Here is a 12,037-nt window from a genome sequence, read left to right on the forward strand (position 1 = left end):
TGTACTTTGCAATCCATTGACTCTATAAAAAATACTGGGGGCTCTAGGTAAAGGAAATTTCATATTTAGATCAAATACTATATTTAATTCTCATTAGCAATAAGGTTATATTTTAAAGGTAGATAATTTTAATACTAACAAGTGGTATAGTGAAAAACAGTTTTTAACTACACTTTAAATATATCCCACTTAAACATTAATGATAACTTATTTCTCTGCATTTGTCAAGTACTAAATATGTGTTTTGATTTTTCAGGGCCTTTTAACCATATCAAGTCAAGTCTTCTGGGATCTACATCAGATTCAAATCTCAACAAATACAGTACAATCAACAAAATTCCTCAACTTACACTGAACTTTTCGGATATCAAAAGTGAAAAAAAATCTTCATCTCCTCCTTCTTCAGACAAAGCAATTATTGCACCTAAGGTGAAAGACCGAACGCACAATGTAACAGAGAAGGTTACCCAGGTAAGGAAGTACCCATTATTTTAGTTCCTTTTCAGTTTTGTGGAACTAATTATTAGTGTATTCAATAGATTGTTACTCTTCTCATGAATGATTTGGATCCAAAACAATTTCAAAGGCTTGAGCCGTTACTTATTTTACCTCTAATTCACTTGAACATGAGGTAGTTTACAACATTAGATGATGCTGATAACAAAAAAACTTTTCAGGTTTCCATTTTTCCATGGGAAAAAAAAAACCCTGAAGTATGCACCAAGTGCCCCAAATAACTCATCTAATTTCAGTGATTCCTGTCAGTCAGAAATGTTAGTTTCATTCTTTTTTCTTTTTCTCAGCTTTATGAATTACTGATTAGTTCAAGGTACAACATAACAAACGGTAGGTGATTGTGCCACTGATATAGGTCTCGTAGTTACATCTTGTAATTTTTGTTCCAGTGCTTCCATTTTTTTGTAATTTTCTTTACTATGGTTAGCTTTTCCACATGTGTACATCAAAAACACTGTCAAAATGAAAAGCAGATACCTTGGGAATGAGACATATGATTGAAACAACTGAAAACAATTCAAGATAGATAGTATATTTTTTCACTTTTCACTCTAAGACAAATACAGTGTCCTCCGAAGGCAACAGAAGTTTTCAGCTAAATTCAGTATCAATTTTACATTTTTATTGTAATGTCATATGGAGATTGGTGAGGACAAGCTATCCATGTATAACATACTGAAAAAAAAAAAAAAATGTATTAAGACATGACAGTATGCCAAATAACTTTTATAGTCTTAGTAAGCAAAGGTTCAGCCCTTAACTGCCCATCCACTGAGAGAATGAAAGAGGTCAGAGGTGCTTTGTATTAGAACACAGATAGAGATTCCGTAAGGAAGATCCTCTCAAGAGTAGTTTTTGACTTACTGCTGACCTGCCTTCCACAGATCAGGCTGTGTCTTCTCTACCTTGACACTATGCCGGATATTTTCCATGCTCCTATCCCTTTTGATGGATAAGAAAAGGAATGTATTGTACACCCTCCTAGAGAAATAGAGATAAAAGTTCTATGAGTTCTATCTTGAGATCAGTTAGTGCCTAAGAAGTAATTGGATTTTTGTCTTTCATATATTTTGTCTTTGATAGCTAACTTGAATCTGCAACCATTGTACTTTCTTCCTTCATCAGTTGTGAAAGCTTTAATCTCTTCCGGATCCATTTTGATATGTTTTAAATTATTCATAGTAGTTATACATAGAAATATTTTCACAGATAATATGACCGAAAGTCAAGTTACATTAAGAAGACTAATTATGTTATGTAAGCATCAGTCAAACTTGATTTTTATTTCTTTTTTTTTTTTTTCAAAATTCTGACTGGCTAATTAGGTTGAGACTGCCAAGTTTCTGCATACTAATGACACTGTTATGGGGGTAAAAATTTTTAAAAATCTATGTGTATTCTCCAAACAACTTAGATATTATGAAAAAGTCCAATAGAAATGGCTTGGATCAGCTGAACCTTCCAGGAACATTGATACTAACTGAATTCAAAAATAAATTTGAAATGCTGTATAAAAACTTTACCATTCACAAAAGACTTCCAATTTAATTTGACATTGGTTTATGTCCTCTTCTAGAAGTATCTCAATCAATGTGCAGGCTACAGTTTGTGTAGCAAACTCTGATAATATACCGTTCATCATAATTGAAAATAATTCCCCACAACTGTTCCTTTCTCTCTCACTGTATTCAGTTATTGATGTTTCTCGTTGCTGCTCCAGCCTAAACTCTAGGATTAGGTACAGAGAAAAAATCCTGGGAGCTGTAAATAAATGTAAGTCTACTGAATTTGATAATCAAAGAACTAGTTAGCTAGTTATTCTTGAATTAGATTAGAAATAGACATTTAGAAGATGTAAGTGGCTAGTTTTAGTTGTGTTTATTCTTCTAATACCCAGTGATTTAAATATGTTTTATAAGAGTCTGCACTTCTAAGTTTCCACTGCATATCTGCCTGTGTCTTTAAAACCTAAATCTGTTTGTGAAATTTGTCATAGGCCCATAGATCTATTTTGTACCTGCAGAATAGTGGAAAAGTTGTTTTGGGGGGTTTGAGCACAGTGTTGAGAATAGAGTATGGCAGAAATGTCAGATAAGATAATTAGGATACCCTCATGCTGGCACAGTTGTCTGATACGTAAATCTGTGGAAACAGCATCAAAAATGTACAGAGGGCAATATGACCTATTTAATATATGGGACAATATCAGTAAATGAGCAAATGAGTATAAAATTGCCATGGTAAGTTAAAAGATGACCCGTAATCAGAGTAGTGACATTCTGAAATAGTGTTCTAATAAGTTAGGGCAGGAATTCCAAATTTCTTTAACAGAGCCTGAGAAGTACATTAAAGAGATAGATAACATGATGTGCTTTTCTGGGATTGTGGGACTTGTTGACATGGAAGGCCAGTTCCAGTCACATATTGCACCACTCAAACATCTATCCATTTCTCTCTTTGTAGTCTTCATTGTGTGTTTCCCTTTCTTTTCCTCAATTTCGCTGAGAAGTTTGATGCTGCTATGACCTGACGTTTTCACTACTGTGGCTCCTCTCACTGTGCATCTCAGAATATAGAGACATGGACTCTGATATGTGCCACAGTAAGGTATCAGTGAGCTTCGCAGTTGAATTACTGCATTCTGGATCCTCTCTCATGCATTAATAATATCAAACTGAGTATTGGCATCATAGGATACAAGAACAAGTTCTTCTTTCCAGAAATAACAGTTGTATGACTCCTACCATATCCACAAGCTGGATAAGTAATTCGGGTAGGGAAGACAGCGAAAAAGGAGGGGATGGCACGTCTGCCTTTACAAGGTGGAAGAAGAACAAAAAAGTAAAGGCCATTGTGTTTAGAGGAAGTAATACACATTCAGAAATCATTTCAAGAGGAGATGCTTTAGCAATAAGATTCTAGTGGAATAAAGTAGAAGCTGACAGGAGAATACATTTTAGAAAATAATTTCAGAAGGAACATAAAATCTTGTAGGACAGTGGTTGATACTTTGAGTGAAAAATATGAACTTCAAAATGCAGGTGGAGAAAACAAGATTTTGCTACAAAACTTACTAAAAAAACCCAAACAAATAAATAAAATCCTCAGCATCTTGCCTTTTAAGTAATACAAATAAATTAATCTCTCCAAAAAGAGTTAGATTATAAATTCTACTGCAAAGACCCTTAAAATATTGTCTACTACTTATCATGAATATTGCTTTAAGATACAGCTTGTAGTGAAGTGCTGCACATGTGATAGTCCTGAATAAGTCACAATCTTTCAGCTTTTTACCTGGGTCTCCGCTGACAAAACTCCTTGTGTAATGCGAATCAGCGTAACTTCTTCCGGATGCCTGTTTCTACATAACATTGAGTTTTACTGAGAGGAATAGTCCAGTAGTAACTGCCAGGTATCCCTTATGGAAATGGCGACATTGTCATATCCCAATGTAGATATTTGTCACTAAATTTGAATTTACATTTACATTCCACTTTCCTAAAGGTTCTTTTTTTAATGTTCCACATTATAATTTCCAGATGTGCTAAGCTAGACTCTCTTCTATAAAAGTCTCAAGTTTTTTTCTTTGCTCTTTTTTTTTACAGTCTGTTCAGAGGGACAGTCCAATTTCTGCACTCTTTTGCACTGACAGGTTCAGTTGGGGTCCTGCCACTGATCGCTAGAAAGAGACAAGTCTTCCCAGGGGCATAAGAAGTAGACTTTTGTTAAAGAAAGCAAAGGGGCAAAAATTTGACAACCGTCCCTGAACATTTTTGACAAATTTGTAAAGTAGACTTCTGGTCTTAAAATTACAGCATGTAGAGATGCAACAAGAAGTGATTTTATTTTTTGTTTAAATACAGATTTCATTTAAACCTTCTTACATATCCAGTTCCCACGTATGGCTCCAAAGCTGTGAACTCTGCTGTGAACAGACTCAGAGCAGCATGGAGATGAGAATAGTCAGTACCTGTGCTTATTTTCAAAGAAAAGTGAAAATTCCTGAATACCCATAGATCAACACTAGCAACAAAACCTTTCTTTATCATGTTGTCTAAGAAAAACTGTTTTGTGGCCACTGATCATTCATATTCAGAGATTATTGCTCCCCTTGAAATTTAACAGTCTGTTGAGACATAGCATGTGGTTGAAAGACCCAATATATACCTCTTGTTTGTTATTTGTCTCAATAACTGATTTACAGGAAGGTAAAACTCCATGATCTCTAAACTTTTTGTAAATAATCCTGTAGGAAATATATATACCCAAACCAGTTACATGGCTGATCAAATGATAAATATGTGCCTTGACAGGCTACACAGTTGATTGGAAGACTGTAATCCGATTTGCAGACATACTGAACACCCGCAGCTCTTCTGACAGTGGAGCTCTCACTGAAGGGGGTGTCACATATGAAGTGAGAGACCTTGTAGTTTCACTGCATGTTTTCGTAATTTGGCCAGACTCTATTCTGTCAGCCCCAAAAGATTAAGAAATAAGTAACAATATCCCCCAAGGGCAGTCTCAGATGTTGATATAAAAAGAACCATTATACGATCCGGACTTCAAACTGACCTTCAGGCTAAGAGAAGACTAGCAGCATCCAGGACAGAGAGGGGCAAAATAAGACCTAAAAATAAACTAAATTATTGAGCTATACATTTTCAGCAGTTTGATTCAGCTGACGCACTGCACTGTTTACAACATCATGCAATAACTCACATACACACAACATTTGAATGCTGTTCATTTTGGAATGAATGCTAACATAAAGCAGAAAATTCTGAATTAAGGGGAAACAATTTTGATAGGTCTTCCAATTACACAGCAAGGCAATCGAAAATGAAATTAGGGGGTAAGCAGAGCCAACATTCCCAAGTTATGGTATGGAAAGTTGAAATGATTGGTTTCTGATGAAGTGAGATTCTTCTTTTTTTCTATTATTTGCTATTTCCGTTCTCAATGACCAATTGACATAGCTTATACAGGAATTGTTATCTTTGTTTACAATCATACTTAGCACCTTCATGCAAGAAAATATCATCTTTTATTTTCATTATATAATTAGGCCTCATAATGCTATTGATGTAATTATAGAAATAGTATAAATGTGTGTAATTTCATTATCATTTAGAAGGTGTGATGCACCTGTGTGTGAAAAGAAGTAGAGATCATGGTGATAGCAAAACCAATAAAAATACCTGAATCTCAGGGTCGTTATTTATACCTGTGCAAAGATATCGCCAAAACTGGAGAGTGGGCTCTTTTGCAGCAGAGGAAATAGTCATACAAAGTGTGTGGAAGCCGGAAAAAAAGCCCACTGTTTTCATCAATTTCAGAAGAAGACAAAGCATTTTCTTTGGAATTGGCCAATATACTTAGAGCTTCACAGCCACTGTGAAAGATAAAATATTCCTTCCCTCCGGTGGAGCCTCTTCTCTTTGTGACAGCTGAATGGGATAAGACATCTGAACTGTTGCAGTGTTTTGAGAACATTTCAAAACATATGGTAGAAATGGAGCAGTCGGAAAGCCCATCTGCTTTGAAGCACATAACCTGGATGCATCCATAATTAGTCCATGTCCTTCCCCCAAGATCTACTTTTCTGAGAAAGGGATTGCCTGATTTTGCTGAGTTTGGAAAAACTGTCCAGTTTCTTCTATGAGTTGCAGTTTTGACTAATCAATGTTTTGTATGATCTTTTTGTTTTTACAGCCTTGAACCAAATACTCAGTCATCTGTTCTTTGATGCTAACATGGAATGGAGCATATTAAATTTTTTTATACTAGATCTTTTTCCAAAGCAACATTCTTGTTTTGATGCTAATATATATGGGAAAATAGGCGGACACAAGCTCTCAGGCTGCATTGTATTTTGTTCTGAAAATAATTAGTTTGATGAATTTGTCAAAGGTGTAAGAACTAATGCCCTAGCAAACAAGCAAAACTGAAGCTGATCAAAACCAAGGGGTAGGCAGCACTGAGGCAAACCTCATTTCTCTAGACTAGAGCTCTAACTCCCCAAACTCCCACTTCATAGTGGATTGACCTTGGAAGTTTCAAAACTTGGTAGGTTACTCAGTTAAAACCAACAGTTTTGACACCCACCAGAACTGTCCCACCATAAACTGCAAGAAGTCAAGGCCCTGCTTAGCCCCTGTCAAGCCCCACTGAAATCCAGAGAACTGGCAGAGTCCTCCCATCCACTTGACATGTACAGCCTGAAATAATACCTTTCACACATGCAGTTAGAGCTGCCTTAAAACAGCCACTGAAGGAGTCAGTCTTCTCTTTTATGTAACCTTAGAACCATACAAAAAGGTAGTGTGGAAGAGACCTCTAGAGGCCTTCCAGTCAACATCCTACTCAAAACAGCATAACTTCCAAGTATTATCAGGGTCAGGTGGTTACCATGTTAACTCAAGAAACAGTTTCTATGTTTAGGTCAGCATAAGCATGTATTTTCCTGGAGAAAACACCCAGCGACAGACAGCAATAGCAGCTGGTGTGTGGAAAGAGGGAGGGAAGAGGGCAGAAAGCTGTGGATCTCATGGGCCAGCAAGAGCTGACATTTTACAAAAAGCACTGCTGGTGCAGCTAACGTTTAGGCTACTAACTTAGAAAGAGGCAGTCCTGGGTTGCAGTCCCAGAGTATTTTGCCCATTACTTATCTTACATAAATGACCATCTGTTAAAAAATCCACAGAAATAGCCCTGGGCACCAGGGACTCAGACTCAGGACTCCCTTTCTCCCCATCTGAGTGCCCTTACCCTCAAACGCTCTGGATTCTGAGCTCTGTTCTAGTGCCAGATACCTCACATATACGCACTGCAGTACTGATGTTGGATCCAGCCACAAAATGCCTGGGCAGCTAATATTTAGCATTTACCTGAAATTACATATTCACCCCCATTGAGAATCAGTTTCATCAGACAAAAAACACAGGTATGTGAAGCTAATAATTTAATATTAATTTCTTGCAAGTAACAAGTTTCCCTTTTAACACAGCACTTTTAATGAGCATAGCACAACAAAAATGTCTAGAAAATATTTTCTAGAAGTGGCTAGTTCAGGCCATCTAGAGTGTAGAAACACATTATAAAATTAGAACCTATCTGAAAAAAAGTACCTAAATTGCATGAATATTTAATTGATATTCATAGTACATGAACTCAAAGAGGGTTTTCTTCTTGATATTAGGGTGGCCTTGTATTAGATTTATCTTAGATAAGTCTGTTTTTCTTCCACAGTTGAACAAATCTTTCTTTGTAGTACATGGTAGAATTGTCTTTAAGGTACTTTAGGTGTATTTTCAAGCATAAGTTTTTTATTCAAAGAATTGTCAATTTTACATTCAGCCATCACTTTTTAAATATGAAAAATGCAGTCAATACTTTTCATTTAGTATCTTGGAAGCTGGCATGAGAGGCTATGTTCAGCTCCAGACAGCATGTACAGAATACTACTACTAATAAATGAGAAACATTTATTAAATGGGAAGAAAAGTTCTTCATTTCACAGCTTTGCTTTTTTTTTTCCTAATCTAAGTATCCATCTTCTTCGAAAATGTTCCACTTTCTAAATTAATTCTATTAATTATGAAGAAACCTACTCTCTTTTGAAACAAAAAACCTGCTGTATGGTGTGATCTTACATCTGTACCAATCTGTTCTGTTCAGAGTTTCTCTAGGTTTGTAGGTGGGTTAACATCAGAAGACTATAACTGAAGGAGAGTAACATCTTTTGCTGCAGTTTAGTCCCTAATGATGTTAGTCGCTGGGTTTGGAAGAGAGCAAGAAATCAGTGTCTGCAGCTCGTGGTCATCTTGTAGAACTTGTTAGAGGCCAAGTAATTTATTTTGATTTATTTTGTTAGGATAGCATGCAGACTGCAGCTTCTTTCCAGGTTTTCAAACAAAGCTTGAAAAGCAAGATTTTATAGGATCATAATTTCCAGATATATTATGCTCTCTATTTTCTCTCTTCTTTACACCTACAATATAAAGTAAGTTAAGGAAGCTGCAATGGTAAATGACCTATTCTGCAGTTTACGCAGTGTGATAAATTAGTCAATGTATCTATCTAGAAAACACTAACATTAAGAACGTTAAAACTCTACGGTCAGGTTTCTATCCTAGGCGTTATTTCCACTGGATTGAGCTTTTGATGCCTGCAATCATACATGTGATCAGCCATAGTATCAAAAAGATTCCCATATCTTCCTGGTTAAAACCATAAATAACTGTACCTATTCTCTCCTGAACACAGGTGAGCTAGAGCTTCTCAAGAAGTTATTTTTGGCTCAGTGATGCTGTGTTATCACAACATTTCTGTTAGAGTACCAGAGTAGATAGTGAAGAATCACCATGAAGGTCCTACCATGTCTTGCCACAATTTCCCAGAAACAAAATATATTTTTACGTCGGAAAAAAAAAAGGAAAAATGTCTAATGTAAGATCCAGCTCCTGACTGAGAAAAGGCAAGTTTTTCTTCTCAGTTTTCCACGGTCACAATTCCACCCTTTTTCTCTGCCTAATCAGTATGAATTGAATAGTGAAATGTGATTTGTATCATCACATTGTGTGTACACGTGTATGCAATCTGTTCCATCTCCCCTTGCCAAATGATTTTTTGGTTGGAATGTTACTGACCGATTTGGGTAGAAGGTTGGGCAATGCACTAAACTTTCCTACAAGTGGTGTGAAGAGAAGGACCTGGGCAAAATGCTAAGACTTAATGTTTCCTTTAAGTGAATCAGGATGGCATATGCTCATTAGGCATAAACACTGGAGAGCCACAGGGGAGAAGGACATTTCTAAATTAAGCTTTTCCTCAGCTACCAGAGCAGTTTAAATTGCAGTTCACACCTTTTTAAACAGGGGTCTATTTACAAAACGCAAATTTTCTAGAAACCAAAGTTTGCTTATTTTGCTGATTATGGAAAAAATATTTATAATGAAAGTAACAGTTAAACTTAAATATAAAAATGCATAAGTGTCTTTTCTCACTTTCTGCTCCACTTCTGACAGATACATCAGTACATACTGTAATCATTGAATGAAACTATGGCCATTGTTGCTTCATTTTCACTCCATGCACTTCAGATATTCTCTTACAGCTTTATGCCCTTCTTTAGTTTCACCAAGGTGCTTGGCAGCTAACAAAATAGTCTAAATGTATAATAATGAAAGATACTTTTTTCATAAATATTGTGAGGAAGACAAGATAACATCAATAAGCACAAAATTTACTTTGTTGTCATGCCATGAACAAATGACAGAAAATGTCTTTTAGGTGACTGGAAACAACAGCAATGATTTAAGTCCTTATTACAAATGCGACCCTTGATGTATTGTTATCAGACATATAAATGCTCGTGAGCAGTTTAGTGTTGCCAGAAGAGCGATGAATAACTCATAAACTCTTTAGCATCTTGAAGGATAGCATTTTCTGTCTTCTGGAATAATACCTGTTAGTGAATTTTTAAAGAAGAGAGTTACACAACTTTTAATACATATTCTGGCATTATCATTTGCTAAAAATAGTCAGCCGTTAATATCTCCTTCTTTGATAATCTGTATATCACTAACTTAAGATTTAAAGTTCAATAAAGCACACTCAATAAATATGTGTGCTTCTAAGTGTTACTCTCATGATGCATTACCCACTACTATGAAACTAATTACATACTGACTGGCAGGAAGAGGCTCTTCAGATTTAAGACCTATAAGCCATTTCTTAATTTTTTCATGGAAAATAATGGCTGGGAAATGAACCATTAAAATACTTCCTCTCTTTTAACATCTGTCTTCACAAGAAAATAAATGATAGGTTAGTGATAGTGAGTTTTAAATTATTACATGTACTGGAGTTTGGTGAGGCAATTTTGTCTGAAAGTAACATCCACAGAATATTATTTCCATGAAACCTGCACGATTTTACTGAACAAACATCAGACGAAGGCTGTTTTACTGCTTTAATCTCATGGCATACATAATTTTCCTTGACAATTTGAAGATTTTGGGTTACTGTGTATTTAAATATCCTTAGCTGAATAGATTTACCTGATTATTTTATAGTCTCACAAAAATGTGGCACTTCATGGCCTCAGTCCTGTAAGGTGGTCAGCACTCCCGGGAAGTCCCAGTGCTCTCAAATCCAAGTCAGATTTGAAAGTTTACATCACCACCAAGGAAGGATGCTGCCCTATCAAATGGAGACTAATTGGATAACATCTCTTGAGGAACCTTTGTAAATCCTGAAGACCAAGAACAGTTTTGTAAATCTCTTCATATGGAAGGTCGAATTACTTGATAATAAGGCCTGCCTCTTTGCTTTGTATTGCAGTATTGGTTGAGTTCTTCAATGTACCACTACATTTCTGGAGGTTTCAGTGTTCATGGATATCATTACCTTTATATAGTGCAAGCACTAGTGAGAGCTCAGTAATTGTTCAGTCCAGCTGCTATAATTTCAAGGCAGCGACCCATGTCACTGATCGATACATATACTATATGGGTGTAGGGTCCAGCCATGGGATCAGATACTAAATTTGTTCTTTGTTTCATCGTATGTTTTAGATTACATGATGAACAATATCATTATTACTCTCATCATGCTCATGAGTATAATGAAATGTATTTTAATGACAGCCCTAAAAAGCAGCTATGGAGAATAGAGGAGAGAGATAAACAGAGAGATCATTTTTAACTCTAAAAATACTAAAATACAGATTTCTGGTACACAGGAGAGTCATCAAGTAGAAGGTTTGCTGCTGTTCAGGCCGATTCTTATATATGTACTTCATTTTACAGTTACACACTCCAATTCATATATTTGTATCATTTTTTAAAAGTGTCCTCTAAAAGACCTTCCATTTCCAGCTCAAATGCAACTTGCTATCATGGTGCCATTAACATGGAAGCTATAGACGACTTTAAAGTTAAAACTTAGCTAACAGGGACAGTAAAGAGCCACGTAAAACCCTGTTGGCAGCATATTACTTGGTCAGTGTTGTTTTTCACAAGCTATCCCTGCAAAGTCTGGAAAACAGTATTTTTCTCCTCTCATTGAGGGAACAAGCAATTTGAAGTAGGTATTTTGAGGTAGGCTTGAGATTACAGTCTTTCCATCTGAAAATCCTTGCAGCTTCAGCAATGTAAATTGTACACATTACAGTGCAAGAGATTAAAAAGGAATCAAAGCACCAGAAAGCAGGCATGCAGGCAGCAAAATATTCACATGTACCAGTGAATGCATTTCAAAAACCTCAAAGATGGAATTGTAACTAAACTACCTAAGACAGACAAAGAAAAATCCTCTTGTATCTGAAGTCCCAAATTGGAAACATATAGGACAGGTAAGGACAAGTAATATTTTCACACAGCAGCAGATTTTGTCTACAGAAAGCTTAACTTAAAAATACAGAGGCCATTAGAACACTGTGTTATATGACCTCATGGGCATACTTAAAACTGTCTGATAGAGAAAGTTAATTATCAGCGTTATATATGAATTATAC

The 12,037-nt window shown here is 35.9% G+C and overlaps 1 protein-coding gene across 1 annotated transcript in view; it reads left to right on the forward strand.

Moving 5' to 3' along the window:
- Positions 1 to 12,037, forward strand: part of KCNH7 (potassium voltage-gated channel subfamily H member 7) — a gene marked incomplete at its 3' end in the record, with an annotated part of 217,766 nt that overhangs the window by 152,282 nt on the left and 53,447 nt on the right. The window contains exon 6 of the mRNA XM_082056124.1: positions 257 to 471. Within this exon, the coding sequence (XP_081912250.1) occupies positions 257 to 471 (215 nt within the window). The remainder of the gene's footprint in view (positions 1 to 256; positions 472 to 12,037) is intronic.

This window comes from Streptopelia decaocto (genome assembly GCF_964273445.1).
Source record: "Streptopelia decaocto genome assembly, chromosome: 6".
In the NCBI taxonomy this organism is placed as follows: Eukaryota; Metazoa; Chordata; class Aves; order Columbiformes; family Columbidae; genus Streptopelia; species Streptopelia decaocto.